We start from the raw sequence: 26,229 nt of genomic DNA on the forward strand, positions 1-26,229 counted from the left end.
TTCTTTCGGCAATGGTGCTATAAGCTGTTGGGCTATTTTTGGGTTTATTTTTAAAACAGATAATGCAGTTATGTGCTATTTTACTAGCATTGTTTCTGCCGTTTAGTGGTCAAAAATCCTTTTGAACACAATGCAGCAAAGTTTGAGCATCAACATGTAAATTTTATAAATGAAAGTGTTGCATAATTAAAGTAGTTAAGTTATGATCCCTAGGAAGCTGAACAGGATGCTTTCGGCCATAGGGTAAAGATGATTTATTTTGTCTGCCATCAACCCTAAGTATTCCATTTTCGTCAGCGAAAGGATTTAAATTACTTAAATGACTATCCTTTATTTTTTTACCATATCTAAGGGTTTGAATTTCTCTTTTGAATACTATTAGCTGTACTAGCCTTACCATGGCTAGCTTCGCACACGTAAATTCATCTCTAGTAATAGGACCTGATGACCTCTTACCTTGCTGACAGTTGGAAATAAACCTATAAATAAAACTAAGAATACAAATTAGTTTAACAAAACTATTACTTAAAAAAAGAAAATAGTTAACGAAGTCAGCACTAGAAGTAATACTAAGAGAAATTTCTGGAGATTTTTTTCAATTCGCATTCATAAAGTTTATAGTCCTTAACAAACTGGCCTTTTCTGTAACATTCATGTCAAGATTAAAAGGTTCATTGAACCATAATTCTGAAGATAAAAGTTCGTTAGGCTTGACTCCACGAAAAACCAAATCAGCAGGATTCTCCTTAGAACAAATATGTTTCCACTCAAAGTTCTCTGATAACGACTGAATTTTCACAACGTGATTTCCAACAAAGGTTTTAAGTTGATGTGGAGAAGCGTTTATCTATGCTAATGTGATTGTTGAATCCGAATATAATGTTTTCTTTTCAGTGTCTATATTTAGCGAAGTCAGAACTCTTTTATCAAGCTTAGCAAGTAGAAGACAAGCTGAGAGTTCTAAACATGGTAAAGAAAGAGACCTTAAAGGGACTACTCAGGATCTGATTGCCAGTAACTCTAAACAAGAGTTATCTTGAATGGCATTTGGGTAGACCACTGCTCCATACACAGAGGTTGAAGCATCGGAGAAACCTACGATAGCTTTTTTATGGGTTGTAGAATGCAGAGCATATCTTCCTATCTTAAGATTTTCTAATTCCTTTAACTTTAAAATGAAAAGATTCCATTCACTGGCAAATGGTTCAGGTAATTCATCATCCCAGTTCAATGTTAAAGACCATAGTTTCTGAAAAAATATTTTTGCTTTACAAATGATTAGCCCGATAAAACTAATAGGATCATACAACCGAGCAATGACTGAAAGGACATCTCTTTTTGTAAAAGATGACTTGCCTTGGAAAGCAACTTTAAAAGTAAAGATGTCAGATTCTGGTTGCCAAATTATTACAAGAATTTTCGTAAATTCAGTGGAATTAAAGTGAAACTCTTCCTTAGATACTAAAATGTCTAATAGATTCTTAAGAGTTCCATTTATGTAAAGACATTTCACAGCTTTTGAATATCTTTATTAGTTGATTCTTTAATTCAATAGCAGACTCGATATCAGAGGCTCTTGTAACTATGTCGTCCATATAGACGTCAGAAAGAATCACTTCAGAAGCTAAAGAGTGTTTCTGCTGTTCATCCAAAGCTAACTGTTTTAGAGTTCTTATAGCTAGAAATGGAGCCCATTTAGTCCCATACGTAACAGTGTTCAATGTGAAAGTACTAGGTGAGTCGTCTTCATGCTCTTTCCATAAGATACATAGAAGATTCTTTTGCGATGAATCGATTAAAATCTGTTTAAACATTTGTTTAGTATCTGCAACCAGTGCTATTTTATGTTTATGAAATCGAACAATTAAATCAAAAATATCTTCTTTAACCTCTCCTGAGAGTAAAATGTTGTTCAGACTCAATCCTGAAGTAGTAGGAGCTGATGCATTAAACACAATGAGCAATTTTGTAGATGATTTTTCAGGCTTGTAAATTTCATGGTGAGGAAGATAAAAAGTAATGGGTGGAGAATTTTCTTCTTCAACCCTTTCCATATGATTTAAGCTTTCGTAATCATTGATAAAATCTGTATAAAGCCTTTTTAGGTCTGGGTTTTTATTTAACCTTTTAATCGTCTGATTAAGATGTTTGTTAGCATTGTTTCTTGAATCACCTAATTGATGAAGTGCTTCTTCTCTAGGCATCTGTGCTAGAAACGCCCACTCTCATTTTTCCTATGTGTCTTCTGCTAATGCAATTCGCAAAACCCCTCTCCTTCGCTTCTAACGAGTTTGTTGGCTATTTCTTCGATTTGCCAAAAATTTATGTACACATTCTTCTAAACTTTCTGACTGGGAGATTAGCCCACAATATTGATGTGAATTTTCAGTTTCAAAGAACCGAGTAGCAATAAATCTGAAGATTGAATCTTGGTAAAAGAAAGTACTAGATAATCGTATCTTTCGCTCCTTCACTAATTCGCAAAAACATTCTGCACCCAATATGAGGTCAATCCTTCCTGGCTTGTCAAAATCTGGATCCACTAAATATATGCTGGTATTTTCAAATTTTCTACATTTATTCTGGTAGCAGGTACAAAGTGTGTTATTTTAGGTACAACCAAAAAATCTGCATACGTTGAAAAGGAAGAATTTCCATTGGTAACAAGTGCTCTAGTTTAAAATTTAACATTTGTCATATTTCCACCCAAGCCACTAACAGGCATCTTTATTAGTTCCCTTCTCAATTGCAAATTATTTGCAAATTCGGAAGTTATAAAGTTCGCTTGACTGCATGAGTCTGACAAACAACATCCTTTACTATAGCAGGCATTCATTCTGGGTGTTCCACACCCAAACTGTAGCAGTTGCCAAGAGAACAGTTTTATGTTTGTACTCATTTCATGTTGAAAAATTCTGCGATTGTGTAACTTCCTTTAAATCTGCCAGAAATTCCTTCTCTGAAAGTACTGCTGGCTCCTGAGGTTGATTAAGTGAAACTTCCGAAACCTGAGAATTTGGTTCATTGGTACGATAACTGTTTTGATTGCAACACAAAAGCGAATTATGGTTGCCTTTACAAAAACAGCATGTATATTTAGAAGTACAAGAATTCAATTTGTGTAACATATCTAAACAGTTTAGATATATTTTATGCTTTTTTACAACATTGAATCTTTCTATAGGTTCCATTTCTAAAAAATAATGAACATATACAATGAATGAATATTTTTACAAAGCACACATTTTGATGAATCGGACTTCACAACAAAATTCTGATTCTTAATTTGCTTTGGAATAAGTCTAATTTTTTAACAAGTAACCGAATTCCTTGCATATTCTCCAGGTTTTAACATCGATTTTCTAAATAATCTGAAAAAGATCTCCAATCTGGCAGATCTGTAGAGGTTAAAGACATTTCAAATTGACGTCTTGACTCTTTATCTAAGCATTCTAGCATTGAATTGATTAACATTATTTCGGTTAACTCATTAGGTTTTAATTCCATTAATTTTAGTGCTTGTAGATGCTTGTACACTCTGTCAATTAAAATTCTTAATTCTTTTGGCAATTCATGATGTGTTTTAGGAATCGATAACAGTTCATTAACATGACTATTAACTATTAACCATTTATTTTCAAATCTGGCTATAACCGTTTGTCACAGAGATTCATAAGTATCATCCGTGATTTGAATTTCTTTTGCCTTCCCAATAAGAGCTGATTGTAAATAATACAGCTTTTGTGAATCGGTTGAATACTCATTATCATCTGTTATTGAGCTTTTAAGAGAAACCATTTTTGGTAGTTTCCATTGAATTTAGGCAAGGGAATCTCTGACAGTTTAACTGAACTTTATTTATTTGATACTACAGCTTTATTGTTAGAAATACTATATTTGCTACTGGGCGTAGTGTCCAGTTCTTTTAAAAAACGTCTAAGACTTACCTAAATTTTTTCGAGGTCAATCTCCATTTTCGAAAAGATGATTTCATGCTCTTTGCATTCTTCATCCTTTAAAACACCGTAAAATTCACTTTTAAGTTCTTCCAGTTTAGTTGAAATGATTTGAACATTGTCCAGCTTATATTCCAATTCTGTAGTATCGAAGTTTGGGTCATCATTAGTCACAAAGCCTTTTAATTGTGCCTTCAGATTACCTCTTCTTCAAATAAGAACCTTAATATCTGATGACACTATTTTCCTAATGATAAACTGTTTTTTTCAAAATAGAAAAATTTAGCTCGAATACTGCTAGAATTCTCCGCCTGAGTAGGACCATGCATTTTAATAAAAGGATAGCTAATGAGTTGTAGAAAATGTGATAACATATAACTTTTTTCAAAGTAATTTGGATATGTTTTGTAACTTTCGCATGCATTATTATTTTTTTTTTTTTTTAGTTAAATCAATCCTATACTATCCGTGAAACAAAATCTGATAAAAATAATTCTATTAAAGCATTATTTTTATTGGTTACTAACAATATTTTATTGCATAAATACATCTTAATGCTTAATTATTAAGGACTGAAAATATGGAAATATGCAGAAAATAGTCATCATTTATGCAGCCTGTTGAGACTAGCTGATATATCCTAACCTCTAACAATTGAATTGACTCACAAGATAAAAAATTAGTGGGAGTTACAAAATGTGTATTTTTAAAAGTTTTTTTTTTTTTTTTTTTCAGTAAATATAGGATGTTTGAAATTGATGTTGATTATATGTGTGGGATATAATAAATATATTGTTATAAGTGTAGCAAAGCTCTTGGTTTTTTGCTGTACATGAATGAGTCTTAATAAGAGAAATAAAACCGTATCATGTAATACAGTCTTGTGACAAATGAGAGGCAACCAAGTTGTCATGCAGTAGCCTAATTCATCTATCAAATGGCAGGGCTGTGTATAGCACTAGTGAAGAGCAAAGAAATACAGTAAGAGGATCCATGTTTGAAACTTCAAGCAGCTTTTTTTTTTTTACTTTGATAGTTTGCTTTTGCATTATTTAGGTATGGTAATGCATGAAAAGAATATTAATCATGTTCATTTCAGTTTTTTGGGGGTGGGGGGTTACCAGTTTCATTAAAGTTGACTAAATAAAGAAGCCATTTTTGTGTTATTGCAGCTACCATGCAAGAAATTCGTCACCTCCATCTGTGATTAATCACCAAAACTGGTTGTTGACTGAAAACTGATCTTAGATAACACCTCACACAGACAACATAATTGTTTCATTCAACAACTGTTTCACGTCTTTTAACTGTTGCTTATCTCAGTCTATGGACAGAAGTTCTTTCCTTCCCAGCCAAAAGTAAAATACTGCCGTATTTTTAGAAATGGTAGCCACGAAATATAGAACCAATTTTCAATGTGAATAGATTTATTCCTCTTGCGACTTTCAATTTTTCAGCTCCAGATGCTTTTATTGTCAATGCTAAGCTGCATTTTGTGGTTACTTTTGCATGTCCTATAATGGGATAAACGGAAATTTTCTAGAAAGAGTTTTTGTTACACATGACTTGGCATTACCTAGGGGTTGTACACTGTTAAAAAGCGACAGTTCTATATCTCCCGTTCTACTGGGCCGATTGACAAAATTCAAATTGCCTTTTTCATGTCTCGAAAGCACGACTTAAAATACATATTTGATTTACGTATAGCATTGTTGTAATATAGGTATTTTGACACAAAATCGGACTTTTTCTGAAATGACATGCCAATTTATATTTCAATTCTATAACTCAAATTATGCTAAATATTAAATTTTGTAAAAGTTGGTGCAAAATTTATGGAGAAATCGAAAAATTTGTCTTGCATTTTTTTTCAGTTTGCGGCAAGAATAATTCACATAGCGAACTTCTTAATTTATAGACAACTATTTTCCTTTTCTTTTTTTAATTGTGTACTGGCGGGGAAAAAGTCATCGTTCATACTTTCAAATAGTTTTAATGAAGTGCGTAAACCACATTTGGCGTTATTATCGCTTATGTTAACGAAGTGCGTAAACTGCATTTGGCGTTATTATCACTTATAAACAATATGCCAAACTTCAAAATGTCAATTCATGTATATCTTAGGAAATTTTGAATAAAAATCTCTAATTTTTGCAGGTATGCTTAGAAGTACATCTACTTTAAGGTAATGGTAAAACTTTTGTAGGTTATAGTACAAAAATGTTTTCAAAAAATTCATGAAAAATATTTAAAAATACAAATTAAAAAATAAATCATAAAATTGAGTGAATTTTATTTGGAATGAACCTAAATTTTGAAATATGAAAGGAAGAATCAAATAAGTTTCATAGAAAAAGGGATATTTATAAATATATACCAAATTCAATTAATATGGAGGAGCTAAAATTTTGAGAGCTAATTTTTTAAAAACTACTCTTGTGATTCTTACAAAACTTGGCAGTTTGACATAATTTGAATCGTAGAATCAAAATATGGAAAAAAAATTGGCATGTCAAGTCCAATTTTTGTCTCAAAATACCTACATTAGAACAATCCTGTCTATAAGTCTAATACATATCTTAAGTCACATTTTCAAGAAATGAAAAACGCAAGTTGAATTTCATCAATCGGTCCAGTAGAATGGGAGATATAGAACTGTCCTATATATTTTTTTTTTTGCATAGTGTACCTTGTAGAGGTTATATTAGGCTGATGAATAGGAAATAAAAAAATATATTAATAGCAGTCATAATTAAAGTCATATTAATAGCAGTTGATGAAAGAGTGTGGATGAAATAAGTGTCGGTGAGAAACTATGCAACAAATAAGTGTAATTTTGTTGTTTTATTTTTTTCTGTAGTGTTTTTATTGTTCCTATACATTTTGTACTAATATTTTTCATTTTGTGCAGTTTGTGCCGCACGGTTTTCTTTTATACTGGCTGCTATAACACAAAAATACTAAAAGAAGCGAAGTTATAATATTATGCACATGAAAGACTCCACAGACTGCATTAGGGAGACTAAAGAATTTCTTTGCAAATTATTCATGTGGTTGGTTCTCTTGCTAATTTTTGTCAAATTATTTAGACATAATACAGTCAAAAGTCTTTAATCCAGACGTCCATAATCCGGAATGACCTATAATCCGGACCTCAAAGCTACAAACCTTCCGCGCATACAGATATGCGTTTACGAATGCGCATTAAACCTTTACACATATGCATATGCATTTATGCATGCGCATAATGCATTTATGCATGCACTTTTAATGTATAATGGATGGCATAAGTTAAGCTAAAATTATCTATTTCAGTTAATGTTGCAGATTGCATTGTTCCTTGATCTTCGAATTGGATCCGGCTTATTATTTTTTTCAGATTGTTAGAGCAATTTTATAAAAGTAAGCTTGAACTTTCAATTATGTCAAAAAGAATTTTCGGTTCTGGAGCTGCCAAAGGATCTACAGAGCGAAAGCATCTTTCGATGTCCATCAAACAAAAAGTGGAATTGCTGCAAAAAATGAATAAAGGCATATCCTTTGTTTCTCTAAACATTCCGAAATCTGTTTATCAATTTCACGCTGCTCTGCATTGGAGACGACCCGGCGCTGCAGGGGGGGGGGACATCCCGCGCTCAATGAACTGGAAGTTGATCTGTCAGCACTATTCTTATCTTCAGGGCAGATGTTTTTATTTTATTCGGCTTATAATTCCTTACTAAATGTAGTATTTCATGTCTACTCCATCTTTGATATGATTTAAATCAAATTCCTCATCATTATAAATATCATGAATACACATCAAATAGTTTTCAGGTTGCGATTTTCGAATTTCGACTATGTATAATGTATGCTTTACGCATACGCGCGTTGAAAGAAATGTTTAATAAAGTAAACAAATAAATATTAAGCTTTTTTTTGTAAATTTTGATACCCTTTAAATCATAATTGCTCTTTATTTCATAAATTACGGTTTCATATTTTTAATTTTATAATTTCTCCATGCCATCTTACCAGATTTAAATTAATGATCTATAATCCGGAAAAACCAATAATCCGGAATCGCCGAAGTCCCGACGAGTCTGGATTAAAGACTTTTGACTGTATGAAGGATTAATATTTCATTTGAAAATATGTAACATAAATAAATTTTCTAGAAACTAATGTAGAAAAAACAAATGGAGCTTCCTTTTATTTTTTGAGGAGAGGGGAATGCAAGTAATTGAGATTTTTGTTTATAAGATTTTCAGTATATATATTAGTATGAAAATGCTGAAAAATATTGGTTTACTAATCATGTTCTCTATATACAGAAGGAAGATGCAACATGTTTTGCCAATTTTTGTGATATATTTCGTTGTGAAGTAATACTGGCTGCCATTGAAACAGAGAAACTTAAACTTTCATCAGACAGTCTCCCAAGCCTTCATTATCATCAAAGCAAAACACTATGCAATGATAAAAAAATGTTCCAGTTACAGAAGAAATGTAAGGTTAGTCTTTTTATTTAGATCTGGTTTCATTACATATGATTTAAAAGTAAACTCAGCAAAAAAAAAAAAAAAAAAAAAAAAAGCTAAGCATGGTCTTAATTTCATAAATATGAAAATTAATGGGAAAATTCAGAAAGTAATATCTGAATTTCCTCGCCATCAACTCAGGTATAAATTATAATGTAGTTTATAAAAAATAAATACTTATAGCATTTTAATACCCATCTGTGACTTTCATTAATACTTAATTGTAAATCATTTAGCCAGTGGTGTAGCAAAAGGAGGGCAAGGGGGTTTATCATGACCTGGGCGCAGCTCACAGAGGGACGCCAAATGGTCCCCAAGACAGACAAGATTTTCCGGAAAACTTCCATTTTATATTTTGATCAAATTCTGGAAAATAAATTTTAAATTAATAATAATTGTAATATAATTTATTATTCCCCTTCTTGATTTGTCTGATAAAGTATATTATAAATAATGTTTGCAGTAAATCAATCAAAACACTTTTATTTTTCTAAAATAAGGAAATATTTTTATTTTTTTAACAAAATGCACATATAGCTCACCATAATCTTTTATTATATTGTAAGCCCTTTAACCTTGAACTATTATTAATTTGGATGCCAAGCTAAATTAATCAACTAATAAGTGACATAAAAAATAAATATTATGGACCTTTATTTGATTTGACTCCTGATATTGCTCACTGAGAACAAATGGTGCAGAATTTTAGGTACATAGTTATTGATTTTACTAGCAGAAAAGTTTCTTTTTCAGGATTTATTGAAATACATGCTAAATATGCAACCTCAGTTGAAAATACAATTTTAGAAAAATTAAATTTCAGTTAGATTTCATTAAGAGACTGTAGATTAAAATGTTATGGCAACTGTGCTCTGATTCAGGCCATATATCTAGTGTTTAACAAAGAATTATGGGGAAAAAAGGAAGCATTATTTGTAAAGTGCGATAACAACTCACTAAATTTAGTCGCATTTACTGCAGCTAAGCAAGATTCAGTTGTTGTAATACATTTTGGAATAGTTGAAAACATATAGCTCTTTTCCTCACATTCAGCATTATTATGGGAATTAAAAAATGCTTTAAAGAAAACTGTTAAACATGAATCTGAAAGAAGATCACGTGCCAGAGCACAAGCAGTTATTGTTACTGTGGGTAGGTGGAAAAAATTAGTAGAGCTGTTAGAAAAATTAGCGCAGAACAGTTCTACCAGAAATGACACCAGAAGTGAAGCTACAGTTTTATAGCAAAATACACTGAATTTTAATTTCATAACTCAATCCATTTCTGGCATGAACTTTTGAGGAGAACTGATTGTGTGCAGCTCAGATTACAAGATACTAAACATTGTATGATCTTGAAGCATTAGCGACTGAACTTGCAGAAATTTGAGGTGAGATCTGTGAAGAGGCAATAGCAAAGGCTAAGTCTCTTTGTAAGAAATGCAACAATCGGTGTTTGAAGACACCGAAAAATGCCCAAAGAATTGGATAGAATTGTCGCAGAAAGTAAACTTTCTCGCATTATGAAAAGCATTCCTGATCATCTGCAGCAGGAAATAAGTACATGATCCAAATTAATTAAGGAAATAAATACATGAATAAGTGACTTTAGGTCCAAATTTGGATATTTATTATGAATGCTGAAAATTTATTAAACAAGTATAATGTTGATAATGACCTTGAAAAGAATTATAAAAATTTGGGTGAATTTTATAGTACGGATTTTAATGGAACAAAATTCTATGTCGAATTATGTGACAGCAAGATGTTACTCCGCAGTAGAAAAGAAATTGAACCTAAGATTCCATTAGAGTTTCTAACCTTTATAATCTTGCATGGAGAAAATGTTTTTCCATACCTGAAAGTCACACTTTAAATACTTACTATTTCAGTGTAAATTGCCAGCTGTGAGCATTTGTTCAGCAAACTAACATTATTTGCAGATATGCGAAAAAATTCATTTGGGACAAGATTGCCTAAGTGACTTAGCATTTTTAAATGTGGAAAGTCAAATTTTGAAATGATTGACTTTGATGAAGAAACTGATGAATTTGCTTTATCAAAGGCAAGAATAATGTGTACATAATAATAAATTGTATTAATGTATTTTAATAATATTATTAATAAATATATCTACTTACATATAATATATATTAATTTTTTTCATTGTTTAGAAACTGTATATTTTAAAAATGATATAAGTATGTAAAATATATAATATATATTTGTAATAATAAAATTCCATAGTCAAGAATACACTTAAAATTCTAACTGTATGTTCTTTTCATTTTTAATGGTGACGTTCTCTTATTTGAAAGTACATGGAATTAAATCCCTGTAGTCAAGTTGTTTTTCCCGCCTTTTCTACACGTACAGTTATAGAATGTTCTGGAAATATTTAAAGCGAACTGGATTGGCTGACGTCATTTTCTTTGAAGCTCTGCCTTTCCAGAGGCTATAAAAGGACTCGCAAAAGAATATCGGAGGCTTTTTCTTAAATGTCACGATGCAGTAAACTTCATACAAAAAGTTATTAGTAATTCTTTTTATTTACTCCGGATATCTGATTTTTGTAACTGCTATTTCTCCTGAATAATAATAAATGGATCCTGTTTTTTTTTTTTTTTTAACTTATCATCTGATAATTTAAGCTACGACTAAAGCTGGTACATCACATATATATATATTTTCTAATCTCGAGCATTTGGCCACTACTAAGACCAGATGTAGTGGCACTTTATTGTTGAGGCACCTGATAGGCGGCCATCGTTACCTCCTATGAAGGGACAGACAATTTTACATACATACTTTCTCCAGGATTCGAAATGGGGCGCTTTGGTATCGCAGTCTTGCTTCCCTAATGCGGCAAAATATACAATATCTTTTCAACTAATTCTAGATGAGGATATGCTTGATTTTTCCATTGACGCAGACACATTTTCGAATCCCTTATAGTCTTTATTTTTTTAACTAGATTTTTATCTCGCAGCCTAAGCTGAGGCTGTAATACTGAAAAATTATATAGCATTTTGTAGAAGCACAGTTAGATAGTGACTATTTGTATTATATTTCAAAGTAGTATTTTAATGCAGGTACTGCATTTTATGATTAGTCCAAAGGGGCAGTTTGCCCAGAAGGACTATAAATTTTGCTTTATCATTTTGCATTGATTCGCTATAAGTATTGTTCACTTTTCAAATTGTTACCACCAGATATTATCACCCTGTATTATATTTAAAGAAATTAAATAATGAAGAATCTGCATAAATGTATGTTTCTCGCATTGTGATGAAACAATGGTACTTAGAGCCATCCAGTTTTAAATAACAATCCTCCTGAGAATATAAGTATCTGGAAGCCCAAATCTGAAATTTGTTTTATTATCAATTTCATATTTTGTAAAATTTTAATGAATTTTTGATTAACAAACTCAAGGATTTCAAAGTGAGCAATGGCAACATTAAACAGAAAAAATGTTTTTATCTCCAGCACTCAAGACTGTGTATCATAACTTCTAAAGATATGCTCATTTAAAAATTATTTTGCGATATTGCTCTTGAGCTGAATTTTATGATTTAACCCTTTCCACTCGTTAATGTTTTTTTTCCTCCTACTAACCAACAACTCTTTAATTCATTTACCAAATAGATAAAAAAAGATTGTCTCAATAAAAGGTTGTATTGCAACAGCACAATGTGTGTAACAAATAGTTTTTCGGTTATATTAAGTAGTAGGATAGTAAGTAAATATAAATTTATATATTTAACTAATTTATTTACCTTAATTATTTATAATTTTTCAAAGTATGATATTTTCATTAAACATTCTCCTAGGTAAAGACTGGGTTTCCTATCAAATCTGTATCACAACAGAATGTTGTTTCTTTTCTCCCTTCATTGACCTTCCATTTGGAACATACCATACAGTTCTTGTGTTTTTTATAAGAAAAAATAAAATGAGTCTTGCCATCTAAACATTAGATAGCATCATCTGTGGACAATCGGCCGGGTTTTTTTGTGTACGATTATGTAAGTCTTTGATCAGACTCATCAATAAATTTTCCTCTAAAGTTTGTGTGACATCTTTTTGATATTTTACTTCATAGCATATTCATTGAATTGTCTGTTGCACCCATATTTTTATTATAATCTAATATGATAGTCGATTTGCTAATTTTTTTTCACTAGCATTTTCAGTCGTGTTTGATCTTTTTCTCGCAGGTTGTGAAATAGAAGATTGTTTTGTACTAAACATTGTGACTACAGTTTTCTCACACCATGTTACTTATGCCTTTCCTTTTCTATAAACAATTTTATGTCCAACAGCTAATTTTGGTTTTTTTATTTATTCTGGCAATCTTTTTCGATTGGTCATAATTGTTCCAGTAAGAACACAATTGGGTTTTAGAAGTTTTTCACCTAAAGTGGGGTTTGTAAAATAGGTAAGTCTGTCAGTAAAAATATGATGCCCTTTACTTTCAGGAATTGAATTTTGTAAATTTTGATATAGTTGCATCACAACTCTGACCGTGAAATTAAGATCTGGTCTAATTAAACCATCTGTTGTAATTTTACCATAATAGGGAACAAATGTATATAAGTAACGTGTCTTAGAATTTGATAAAACATAAACTTGAAGTCCCCATTTTGTTGGCTTTTTAGGGTTAGATATGAGAAAGTTTATTTTCCCCTTGAACGAGATTGTAGATTTGTCAATTGCCAAATAGAGAAGTATTTATTAATTTTTTAAAAGCATTTAATGATGCTGCTCTTCCTCTCCCCCAAAAGTGGGAGAAAAAAAATGGTGGCATAATTTCTGTAGAAATAAGCAACGGTTAAATTTTTATAACTTTTCTTTTTTTTCATGATGCAAATTATTTTTAATAATTACTTTTATTTGATTCGGCGGGGGACACATTTTTTTTAATGCTTATTTGCTTGTTTACTGATGTGATAATGTTCCAAAATTTTTGCATTGATTGCCTTTGGGAAATGGTTCTGTAGCTTCAGTAAATCAAGAGCTATTGTTCATATAGTTTTTTATCACTGCTGCAATATGTTTCAGATTTAAAATTAACTACTGAGAAAAATTATTTGTTAACTGAATATAATAAAATCTGTATTTTTTTTTTTTTTTTTTAAATTTTAATTGTAGATTGAAAGTTATTTGTTACTGTTGAGTATGATAAAGTTACATCTAACATTGATATTTACATTATAAATAAAAGTCCTTGCTTTCTAGAATTTTAATAGAGGACATACTTTTTTTAGGTTTCATTAACCATTAATGATGATGCCTTCCCAATTTGATTGTATAATGTTTTACTAATATTAACTTTTTCCTTCCTTCCAGTTTGTCATGAGACAGTGCTTACTAGGTCTTTTACCTTCTATTCTTGACAAAGAATTTCAGGACATTGAAGGTGAAATTTTTGAAAATGTTTCCCTTAAGTAACGTACCATTGTTTGCACTTTATTATGTTTCGTCTATTTTATTTTATATTATTATATATAGTTTTTTATATGTTAATATATATTGTTTTGTTTTTAAACCAATAATTCATAATAATTTATAATCAGAAAACTAAAACATATATATATTATTTTTTATGTACATCTGTATATTTTATATATATTGTTGCATTTTTTTCTGACGCCTATTGTTACGTTATTTTCTTCCTTCACGTTCGTACCGGGTTCGTGTGGATTTGGAGTGAATAATGACGACAGCACTACTTGATGGAATATCGAAACACACTTTATTTAACAATATTAATCAGGAGAGTTCAAAAGTCATGTTTTACAGTTGTCAAAGATCTGCTATAAACTCGCTGGAACAATTCACACTGTCAGGCAATAACGGTGGAGACAGCTTCACTGCAAAGCACCAGAGTACAGCTCCCGACTCTGCTCGGTCATTCTCAGAACTCCACATACTCTCGAGACTTTCTATGCTACAACTCGTGATGCACTCGATAACACACAGAGCACAGCTCCCGACTCTTCGGTTCAGTCGTTCCCGGAGCTTAAAACACTTTCTCGACGATGCACTAACTGCGATAAACTAAGGGACTCTACGATGCACTCGGCGACCCACTCGGCACTCACTGCCCGGCTGTCAACTCGATCGACTCTCCGCACGAACTAACTAATTCGAGACTAACTACCTTGCACTCTATGAGGCACACTGACTGCGGACGAGCAGGGTTTATATAGCTTTCGGCTTGTGTTCGAGAATATTCTGGGCTAAACCGGTAAGAATTCATTCCAGAAGGTTCTCTATCCATCAGTGGCATATCGCCAAATGTTGCCAAATGTGGCAACCCTACCTTCCCTTGCCATTTTATGACAACCCAAAAACTGCTTTGCATGGAAGCCATCTCACTGTGCCTGTACATTTTATAACACTGCCCCCTCTCAAGGACTGCACATCCCGGGCAGTACAACCCTTGGTCACAAGCCACATTCAATACAAACAAAACATAATAAAACAAAAACATAACTAAAGAAACAAACATTTACACTATTTACAAGTTATATACACAAATTAACACATAACAATTTTAAATTATACAAATTAAAGTTCAGATTGAATTTCAATCTCAATCTTTTCATTAAGTTATACCCAGGTCAAAAACTTTTCCACTACAGTTCTCAGATGTATTCCTGTTTTTCAGATCACAGTCTGAAGATTCAGTCCTTTCAGACTTTCTATCCGTAGAAAAGTCTAAAACAGTTCTTTCATCACTCTGTAATTTATTCACATCATGTGTACAGTTCTTCTCAGTAATTTTAGCAGCTGGTATATGCTTATTTACCTCGATTTCTTGAAAACCAGTTTCGATGTTTGCATTAGAATTATGAACAGAATCCAACTCTTTACGAGCAAAAGTATCCTGATTAAGAATCAAGTCCTTGTCTGCAAAACCTGCACTATGAGGCACACTCCCAGTTTGTGAAGTTGATGAATTTTTTTGCAATACTAGAGTGCACTGCTTAAGCTTCATTTCAGCGTCTCCCATCTCTGCATCACATGGACTTTCAGATGGTTCAACACTTGTGCCTGCGACTTCGTAACTTCACTATCAGTTTTGATGAACTTAACAGTCGCACTTTCATTTTTATCCACTTAAGGCACTTGTGAATCGAAAGCTTCTTTCCCGTCTTTTATTTATTCATGTTTTCGTTGTTTTCCTTTAATCCCATTAGATGTTTTATCCATCATTTTTTTATCTTTACCAGGCAGTTCATTAGCTACTTCCTTCATCTTTTGATTCTTCAGATGCCACTTCTTTCATTTCCACATCATCTTTTATGGCTCCAGTTTCTTCTGTAAGCTCCCCTTTCACCTATCGGAGTTGCTTTCGCACCTTTTCTTGGACGACATTTATTTCTTCTCGTCGGGTTTTCTTCCATTCTGGCATTCATCTCTTTCAGTCCGGCTTTGATCTCAGCTGTCACCTCTTTATATCCAGCTTTTATCTCATCATATCCGGCTTTTAACATTTTCAGTCTGGCTTTCATCTCTTCCTGTCCGGCTTTCATCTCAGCCAAGAAGTCCATCGTTTCCATATTAGTCTTCGTTTCCTCCACCATGGGTTTCCTCTGCAGGCGGGTCACTGGCATTCACTAGCAAACCCCACATCTGACACCAATTGTTGCATTTTTTTTTTTTTTTTTTTTTTTTTTTCTTCCTGACACCAGTTGTTACATTATTTTCTTCCTTCACGTTCCTATGGGGTTTATGGGGATTTGGAGTGAATAAAGACGACAGCACTACTTGATGGAATATTGTAACACACTTTATTTACCAATATTAATCAGGACAGCTCCAAAGTCACATTTTACAGTTGTCAAAGATCTGCTATAAACTATTATTAAAGCTAAACTATTATTAAATATTATTAAATTAAAAATATTTTGTCATAAATAAAACCTAAAAAAATGAAATATATTTAATGTATTGTTAGAAATTTATGAATTGTTGCCTCTCAGAAATATTAAATGCTTTATTTTGAATTCTTTCACTGAATTGTTTCTTAATTTTTGGGGTTTTCCTCTTTACTTATTTGTATTTCACTCATATAAGCTTTTTCTTGAGTTTGGATTTATATATAATTGTATCAGCATCCCATTAAGTTCCCAAACATTAAAATTTGTATTATCTTCATTTTTAGGTAAATATAACAATTTCAGGTTTTTTTAATGAAATTCATATAGATTTTCATTAAAAGTGTTTATTTATCATATTAAGTGTTTATTAGTATCATTTCAGATTAAATTATTATTAAGTTTAATTTGTATTCTCAATTTTAAAAGGCAATATATGTCATTTAAATCTGAAGGATAAATGCTGATATAATAATAAATTCTATCCTATATCATTTTAAACACTTTACTATTTTATTTCTTTCATTTCTCAGTCACTTGAATTCAGATCATATTTGATGGCATTTCATTTTACTTCTAGGTCAATAATATAATTGAAACTTATTGTTGTTTAGAACTTAAAAGAGAATGAAATTTCAGGCTCAGGAAAATATGGAAGTTTAATGTATCTAACACTAAGATAACAGATTTTTTTAGCTATTGCAATTCATAAATTAGAAGAAATATAAATAATCAATGCCAGTTATTTGCCTTTCAACGGAAGATAAAAATGCCCATCTAGAGAACATATAATATTTAATTTCATTAAATGTAAATTTTAATATATTTTTATGAATGATAGTTTGGAAATTAGTCCTTCTGTTAATTTATTTTCCTAACATAAAAATGCATCATTTAGAACTATGAGCTCAGAATTTTAGTATAGATTTAAAAACTGATAAAAAAAATTTGATAACTTTAGCCGTATTTATAGTCCATGTCCCAAAAATTTAATAATAAATATATCAGATAATTTTGATGATATAAGAAGAATATTTTTTGTTTGACTGTCATCATAAAACTACTTCTTCTTGGGAAGCCTATATAAAAATTTATTTTTTTGTATATGTGTGTGTGTGTGTAATAGATTCTGTGGTAGAATGCAGGCAGTTGAATCCGTAATGAACAGTGAGAATTTTGATGGCTTAGAGATGCTGAAACTCCATTTCACAATGAATAAGAAATTTGACAATCGAGGTATATTTAATACAACTTTTATTTCAGCAAACATGTTGCAACCACAAACAAGTATGCACATTATTTATGTCTATTCCAAAAGTTTCAATCAATCAAAATTGTAAAGTCATATCTTTAGTTCTGTGTTTTTATACTAGTATCAAAGTCGTCTGGAGAACTTTCGTTATTCCTAGATTCATTAACAGGCATTTTAGTTTCTGATACTGAATCATAAGAAATTGCTGCATGCATTATATGAATCAGCCTTATTTTATGGTAAACAGTTTTAACTATTTGTATATATTTGTACTTATATAAGTTATCAAATTAACAGTAAAATACATGCAAAAAGTTAAGCACTGAAAGATCAGAATTCGCAAGTCATGCAAATAATACAAAACAAGTGTGCGCTTTTGAACCAGTCATAATGAAACAAAATAGACTTTACAAACTACCATTTAGTGGACGTTTACTGCAATCTATTTGACTAATTTAATATAGATAAGGTATGGGCAAAACAATAAAAGCAACATACTATGAGCAAATCAGTAAAGTTTCTAAAGCAGCACTCATTTGGTACACAGACAAAATAGGCAAGTGGTTAATTTTCTTATTTTTTCTAATTAATTGTGGAAGAAAAAGTTTTTCAGTTTCTCATTCTTCAGTGGATAAATATTTTAAGTAATAATGACTAGTAATAATGACAAAGTGTTATACTTCTAGGTGCGATAATCAGTATAACTGAATATTTGTTGATTTAAATTTCTTACTTTTCATTACATTTCAGAAGAAGTGAATCAAGCAATATGTTCATACTTGTCATGTCATAAATACTTGGATGGGTCTCTGCAAGTGGTATGTATGAAGTTTGTACTTTTGTATTATACAGCAGGAGAATATTTCAAACTTGTATTCAATGGTTTCATATTGTAACATTTTTTAATGATTTCATATTATAATATTTCTTTTCCAGATGTTTATTTGTAGGAGTAATAAGTGTAAATTCAAATATTAAAAAAGAATTTCTCTTGTTTAATTCCATTTATAGTAACCTGATAATATCTGCAACTGTCTAATATCAGTGTGAAGTTTGCTCCTTCAAAATTGCTCCACATTTTAAATAAATACATTTAATTACATTATATTACATAGTACAGTTACATAGCAAATACATGTTAACACAGCTCTTCACACTAGATTCTCAAAACCCACGCCAACTCTCACTCAAATCGAAACTTTTCTCACACAGTTGAGGGGTGCTACAACGCCCTCTATGGGAGATCTCAACAATCAGTTTTTGGAACAGTGTAAACTGTAAACGAGTATTTCATTACATTTGATTAAAAAAAAAAAAGTTCATTTTATTGAGAAAAATGGCTCTTCTTTGGCCTTACATATACTATTTTTCACATAAGCAGGGAGAAGGAAAATCTTTTGATAATAAGAACAAAATATGGAGGGTTATTCATAGTTCTGTGAAATATTTTTTAAATTTATTGCAAATAATCTATATCATATTTTATTGTACTGAAATAAAAATAAATGCTTTTTTTATTTTCTGACAATTCATGCAATGTATGTCATATTTTATTGTATTGAAATAAAAATAAATGCCATAATTTTTGTAATGCGTTTTACACCTGCTTGTCTATCAGTAGCTAAGCGTGGGTAAGATTGCTAAGTTTGATTGAAAGTTGAATTCCGTAAGATAGTTGGCTGCATGGGTGTTTATGTAACATAAAAGTAAGCAAGGTTCTCTTTGTAAAATTCTCCTTAAAAGCATCATTCTTTTAGGCAGATAGCTCTCATGTGCTTTGCCTTAGTCATTCACAAGTGCTTAGTGTGTTTGATTTTGCTGATGCAGCAGACATCATTGTTGGAAGAATTTATTTAGACACATTGGAAAGCTAGCTGATGCCACAGCTGAATGAAAATACTGATTATGTCCTTTTTCATCATAATTTGTCCAACTCATCATAACAGAAACCATTTGTAACAGTATCTCAGTCAAAATTAGTCACAGAAAGAGAGACAATATCCAAATTTCCCACCAAAATGGTTAGGATATAATAGGTGAAGAAATGACAAGTTAATACAGGAACATCCTCAGTCTCTAAACTTTAACTATGCAATCTTTTCTTGGGAAAAGAGGTCAAGAATATTGTTTTTGTTCTTTCACTCCCCAATATTCTCTAGAACCTTTGCAACTTATCACCTATATGGTGGCCATGGTAAATTGTAATATTCACTGGAGTATCACATATATATCTACTTTATCAAGAAAAGGTGTCACATTAAAAAATTTGTGTGAAATATGAAAATAAAATTAAAAAAAACCCTTCACTATAATAGTTAAGTAGTTTATTTGTTATCAATGTAAAAAATGCTTATTCAAATCTCGCATTAATTGTTTATTCTGCTTGTGTATCTGATCAAAATTACCTGTACTACTGTTAGGGGCGTAACAGGACTTAGTATAGCTATAAATGGGACATTAAATTCTAAAATGGAACCATCCAGGCCCACAAACAGCAGAACAGCCACCATACTGCTTTAAAAAAAAAAAAAAAAGAGAGAGAGAGAGAGCTTAACTTTTACAAATCTAAACTTCTCTAAAGACTGATGAGATCTACCAGCCACTCCGACAAATAAGACTTAATTAAGATAAAATAATACGGTGAATAAGTATTAATTTAGAATTCAAACAATAAAAATTCATTTGTGCTTTGGCATCTGAGGATGATGATTCAGTAAAACCATCGAAACAAGTCCTGTGAAAATTTGCAAATATAATGCTGATTTTTGTTGTTTGAATTCTAAATTAAATAACACTTAATTACAAACTTTGTAATATAAAATAAAACACATGTTACTTACATGTACAAAACACATGTTACTTATTTACTTATAGGTACAAAACACATGTTGCTTACATGTACAAAAGAATAAATTAACAATATAAATATATGAACATTTTAGTTTTAAATGAAATTGACAGAATATCTTGAACTCATTCAATCCTGAACTCAATATCCAATTGCATTTCTTTTACAAACACATATTTTACAAAATTTGACAATTTTAATTTACAAACTACATTTTTACATAAATCACTTAAGTTATTAAATTTAACAATATTCTGCTTGTGTATGTATGAATACCTATATTCAAATCAGTTGGCATAATCTCAAAGTTGCAAATATTACTAATTAATTGAAATGTGTTCTTTAACAAGGTAGTTCCACAGTTCTGTAATAGTTCTGCTGAAATACAATCATGCCCAGAAGCTTTCTTAAATTTTAAGTTCTTAATTTTAGCTTTAATCTCTTCCATTGGTAGTGCCCCAACTTCTACATTATTGCAATATACAAAAACAACAGGAGCATGATCTTCATAATTATCATTAAAAAGCTGATTAAAATGTTCATGCCATTCTTTTAAAATAGCCTGTTTTATAAGCAAGAATTTTGCAAGATTTGTTTTTACAGAGATTAGTTGTCTGCAAGTCCAATTGATTTTGATTTGTTTTATGATAGAATGCCCTGCAATCATTAATGCATTTCAGATGCTTAACATCCTGAAATAAATCCTTTTCAAAACCCCCTTTTTTCTTCTAAATACAGTCAAAAGTCTTTAATCCGGACGTCCATAATCCGGAATGATTTATAATCCGGACCTCAAAGCTACAAACTTCTGTAAAGGTATTATGCACATGTGGCAATGCATAATGCTTTCACACGTGTGCATAATACCTTTACGCATGCACATAATATGTTTACGCATGTGCATAATATGTTTATGCTTGCGCATAATATGTTTACGCATGCGCATTTAATGTATAACGGACGGTATAAGCTAAGCTAAAGTTATCTATTTCAGTTAATGTTGCAGATTGCGTTGTTCCTTAATCATCAAATTGGATCCGGCTTATTATTTTGTGCAGACTATTAGAGCAATTTTATAAAAGTAAGCTTGAACTTTCGATTATGTAGAAAAGAATTTCTGATTCTGGAGCTACCAAAGGATCTACAAAGCGAAAGCATGTTCCAATATCCATCAAACAAAAAGTGGAATTGCTGCAAAAATTGGATAAAGGCATATTCTTTGATTCTCTAATCATTCCAAAATCTGTTTATCAATTTCACGCTGCTCTGCGGGGTGGGGGACATCGCGGCGTGCAATGAACTGGAAGTTGATCTGTCAGCACTGTCCTTATCTTCAGGGCAGATGTCTTTATTCGGCTTATAATTCCTTACTAAATGTAGTATTTCATCTTGATGTACTCTGTCTTTGATATGATTTAAATCAAATTCCTCGTCATTATAAATATCACGAATGCACATCAAATAGTTTTCTGGTTGCAATTTTCTAATTTCGACTATGCGTAATGTATGCTTTACACATTCGCGCATTGAAAGAAATGTTTAATAAAGTAAACAAATAAATATAAAGCTTTTTTTTTTTATAAATTTTGATACCCTTTAGATCATAATTGCTCTTTATTTCATAAATTAGGGTTTCATATTTTTAATTTTATAATTTCTGCATGCCATCTTACCAGGTTTAAACTGATGATCTATAATCCAGAATTGCCATAGTCCCGACGAGTCCAGATTAAAGGATTTTGACTGTAATTTCTTTTCGTCTAATTTGAATCTATGGTACTCTTCAGCTTTATTTCTTGTATGTGCTGTTATCATATGTGTATAAGTATAATTCTTTTTTATTATTAAAACTTTAACATAAATTTGAGCATTAACCATTTTATCATTCTTTTTATCTAAGGCACAGTCATCATCAAACTAATCTTTAACATGTTTCTTAGCAACAGTACCGATCACTGTATTTGCAGCAGCACAGATATTATCCTTAATAAGTTTCCATTTACTTTCCATGGTACCATCACAGTATTTTTTCTATAAATTCAAGTTTAATCTTATTATTTTTAAGGCTATTACAGTCAAATTCTCTCCAGGTCACTCCTGTAAACTTCTTTGCATTTAAGATTATTGATCTGACCTTGGCCATAATCAAAAAATGTTTAGAATCCACATTAACCCTACAATAAGTGCACACATCCATCAAGTGTAAATAATGCCTAGTGTCAATTAAAGCATGATCATTTTGATTTGCATTAAGTGTCACAGGGAAGTGCCAAGTTGTTTTATGAGTATTTTTAAGTAGGATAGGCATGCTGCCTATAATCATACTATGTGATGGCAAAATCTATTAAATAATGTCCGCTAACATTGGTTGTATCCTGTAGATCAAATCCTCCTAAATTACAAATTTAAGCTTTTTAGTTCCTTGTTAGATTAATAATTATGAATTTTAATTCTTTTTTTTTTTTTTTTTTTCTGCACTCATTTTAGCATTCAGATCTCTCACAGTGACCTTTACATCATATCTTGGGCAACTATATGTTTTGTCTAAATTATCATAGTTTCCATTTCTTCATCGGTCTTATTTTTGGTAAGGACATAAACACATGTAATGCTAAAATTTAAGAACATTCCCTGAATTCTAATTTTACACAGTCTTCTAATCTTACACAACTTCAAAATCCAAAATCAGATATTGTTTTCTTTTGCTTACAATAAAACCCCTGCCCTCAATATATTTCTTAGGGTGACAGCTGTAAAAAATAGTATGATTCCATTTATTCAAAATCCCATTGCCAATCCATCTAATATCTTGAATGGAAATACTATCAATTTTACATATGCTCAGCTGTTGCAGCAGCAAATGTAAAGCTGTCATTCTATAAAGAGACAGAACATTTCAACTGCCAATTTCCATATACTTATTTCATTTACCAAATTGCTTCTATCGAGCCATCTTGGATTTTTCTTTATTGAATTTTGTAACAAGAAATTTTCTGCAAGGTAGGGATATTAACCCTACACCCCAAACCCAAACCTGAAAAGCCAGGATTCTTAACACTTGGTATCTATTTTATTGTCTCTTGTGACATGCATGGACTATATTGGGACTGTTCTTCCACACCTGGTCACTACACTGCTGATTTAACTCTAGCATCGTAGCATTATTACTTAATCTGTACTTTCCAGTTTTTATTCAGTATTTTTTGAGAAATTAAAAAGGGAAAAAGTGTTTATTCTCTTAATTTTGAATTCAAGAATATATTTTATGTATATCTAAGCCAGTTTCTTTGTAAAGTTCTTCTCAGTGGCATTATTTTAATTAGGCACATAACCATAATTAATTAAATCTGAATCAATTTCAGTCCATTAGTGATTGTAAAATGTTATATTTGCAGGATTTTTCCACTTTTTCCTGAAAAGAGCCTGCATCTAAAGACTAATAGTTTGATCCAAGTTAGAATCCTAGTAAATGGATTGAGTGCATGCATGCTTTTATGGTTTTACTTTGCATCTGGTATGAATATGGGTTGGTCATCTTCAAAACATATACAAAGACATCCCTTTCTTAATTCTTGCATGCTTTTCTCAAATAAATAAATTAATTAAAAAATGTAAAAGGCATTGATATTTTTTAAACACTAGTTTTTGGAGTCTATCTAGTTATATTTTCATGTTTCTGGAGAAGAAATAATTCTATTAAATTTTGTTGAAAGAGTAACATGAGAGTGTTCAAACCTATGCATATTTATACATGTCATTTGAATGGATATTACATTCAATTTCTGTGCTATTGTGGCTTATTTATGCATGACTTTTTCCCCTACTTTTGAATCGGGCATTTGCTATTTATTGCCAACATTCATTTAAAGTAGAGCCTATTTTCTACCAAGTGGTAAAGTCTTTAACATTGATAGTTTGACTTGGATTTGATTCCAAATGAATGGGCCAGCTGCTTGTGCATTTTTGTTATTTTACCTATATGTAACGTGAATATGAGCCAGTTTTCCTTAGAAAGTTTTCATGAAGGCATCCTTCCCTGTAAACCGATAGCCCTCGCATGCTTCACCATAATGGAATAAACCAAACCAGCTTTTGAAGTAGAATATTATTTGTATGTAATTTGAAACATGAAATACTTTGCAAAAAAAGCCTTCATAAAATTATGGTATGAAATTATGTTAAAGTTATCACTACAACAACTAATCTGTATTATTAAATAATTAATAATCTGTATGTGTGTGTGCATTTCGTGTTTTGGAAACAGTAGCACATTAACCACCAAATTCTGAACACACAGTCCTTTGTTCCGTATGCACCTTGAAGCCCGAATTTTGAATCTATTTTTTATTTATTTTATGTCGTGTATGAATTTAATGAATTTTTTATTAACAAACTCACCAGTTTAAAAGAATATGCTAAGTGGCAAATCATATGACATTTATCTTTCAAGCTTAACCAACAGACTCCAGAATTTAAAAGAAATATGTTGCCACTTTCAGAAATAAAATGCTTTTATCTTCCATGCACCAATGTGTGGTTATTAAGGTTATTTAATCTTCAAATTTGATCTGTTTTTTTTTATTGATTAACAAACTAAGCAATATTTAAAAGCAGTAAATGCAGTTTTTAATAATAGTTTTTTAAAACATTTTAATCAGGTTGGTTAAAAGTGCACTTAATTTATAAATATATCTAATTAAAATCATGAAATAAAATTGAATATTTTTCATTTTTATAATAGCTATTTTAAATGGCTAGCCATGCAAGCAGCTTTGTAGATTTTTCTCTGTTTAGAAATGGTGTCCATTAATTGTTAATAATTCTAGTGATGGGATATATTGATACAATGTTACAGTGACAAAAGTTATTGTCAAAGTTTTCTATAGAGTTTTATGTCAGTTGTTTATTAACAAAATTAAAATTATTAAATACTGTATTATACGTTTGTTTTGCGATTTATAAAAACTTTTTTTTAAATCGTTCTTGGAAAATTTAGTTTTAATTGAAATATGCTTTGAGTTTAAAAGTACTGTTAAATATTTAGCAAGTTACATTTCCAATTATTGTAATGCACATTTATGGAATAAATGGACATGTCAGAGGTATTCAATTAGAGTTATGGAAAAAGGAAAGGATGGGATAAGACTTTGGTGTTTTTTGAATGTATGTACAATTCTGATGTTGCATAGCTATGCATTTGTTTTCTAATTATTTTCAAATTTTAGTAATAAATTTTTTTAGATTGCCAAAATTTGCAAATAATTAATTAGTAAATTTAATTATCTAAGTAACCATAGCATTTTAGACATGTAGTCAAAGCCTGAAATCCAGACTTTTGGACCATCAGTCAAAAATAAATAAACATAATAAAAAAATCCCCTCCTTTCAAAATATTGGAGTGAAAAATATAACAAAAGGAAGCGGGTGCACCTTAAATGCAGTTTTTCTCGGGACTAACTAAGAGTCCTTCATGTCCATTTCTAACACCTGCTGTTAAGCAGTTGCACCATCAGTAACAATGCATTGGCATAATATTGATGGTAGTGAGGAACATACTTTCAGTACTTGAGTGGTTGTATGTGTGTGAGGGTAGGGCAGGAGCTTTGCATTCTGCTGCTCAGTACCTCCCTAAATTCTAAGAGTTCTGTCTCTAAATTCAACTGCCCAGTGCTTTTCTTAAATTCTAAAAATTCTGTTATCCATAGTTTTTACTGCTTGGTGGTGCTCCTCTAAATACTAAAATTTTTGCTGCCCCTAAATTCTGA

General features: G+C 31.0%; 1 protein-coding gene across 4 annotated transcripts in view; it reads left to right on the forward strand.

Moving 5' to 3' along the window:
- LOC118182500 (uncharacterized) overlaps positions 1-26,229 on the forward strand; it is a 71,176-nt gene that overhangs the window by 17,882 nt on the left and 27,065 nt on the right. For all 4 annotated transcript variants that reach the window (XM_035351853.2, XM_035351855.2, XM_085813284.1 and 1 more), the window contains 3 exons: positions 8,270-8,449; positions 13,828-13,897; positions 18,367-18,434. In XM_035351853.2, coding sequence (XP_035207744.1) covers positions 8,270-8,449; positions 13,828-13,897; positions 18,367-18,434 — 318 coding nt within the window. The remainder of the gene's footprint in view (positions 1-8,269; positions 8,450-13,827; positions 13,898-18,366; positions 18,435-26,229) is intronic.

This window comes from Stegodyphus dumicola, chromosome 3, assembly GCF_044657685.1.
Source record: "Stegodyphus dumicola isolate Sdum_Otavi_A_Nest chromosome 3, ASM4465768v1".
Lineage (NCBI taxonomy): Eukaryota > Metazoa > Arthropoda > Arachnida > Araneae > Eresidae > Stegodyphus > Stegodyphus dumicola.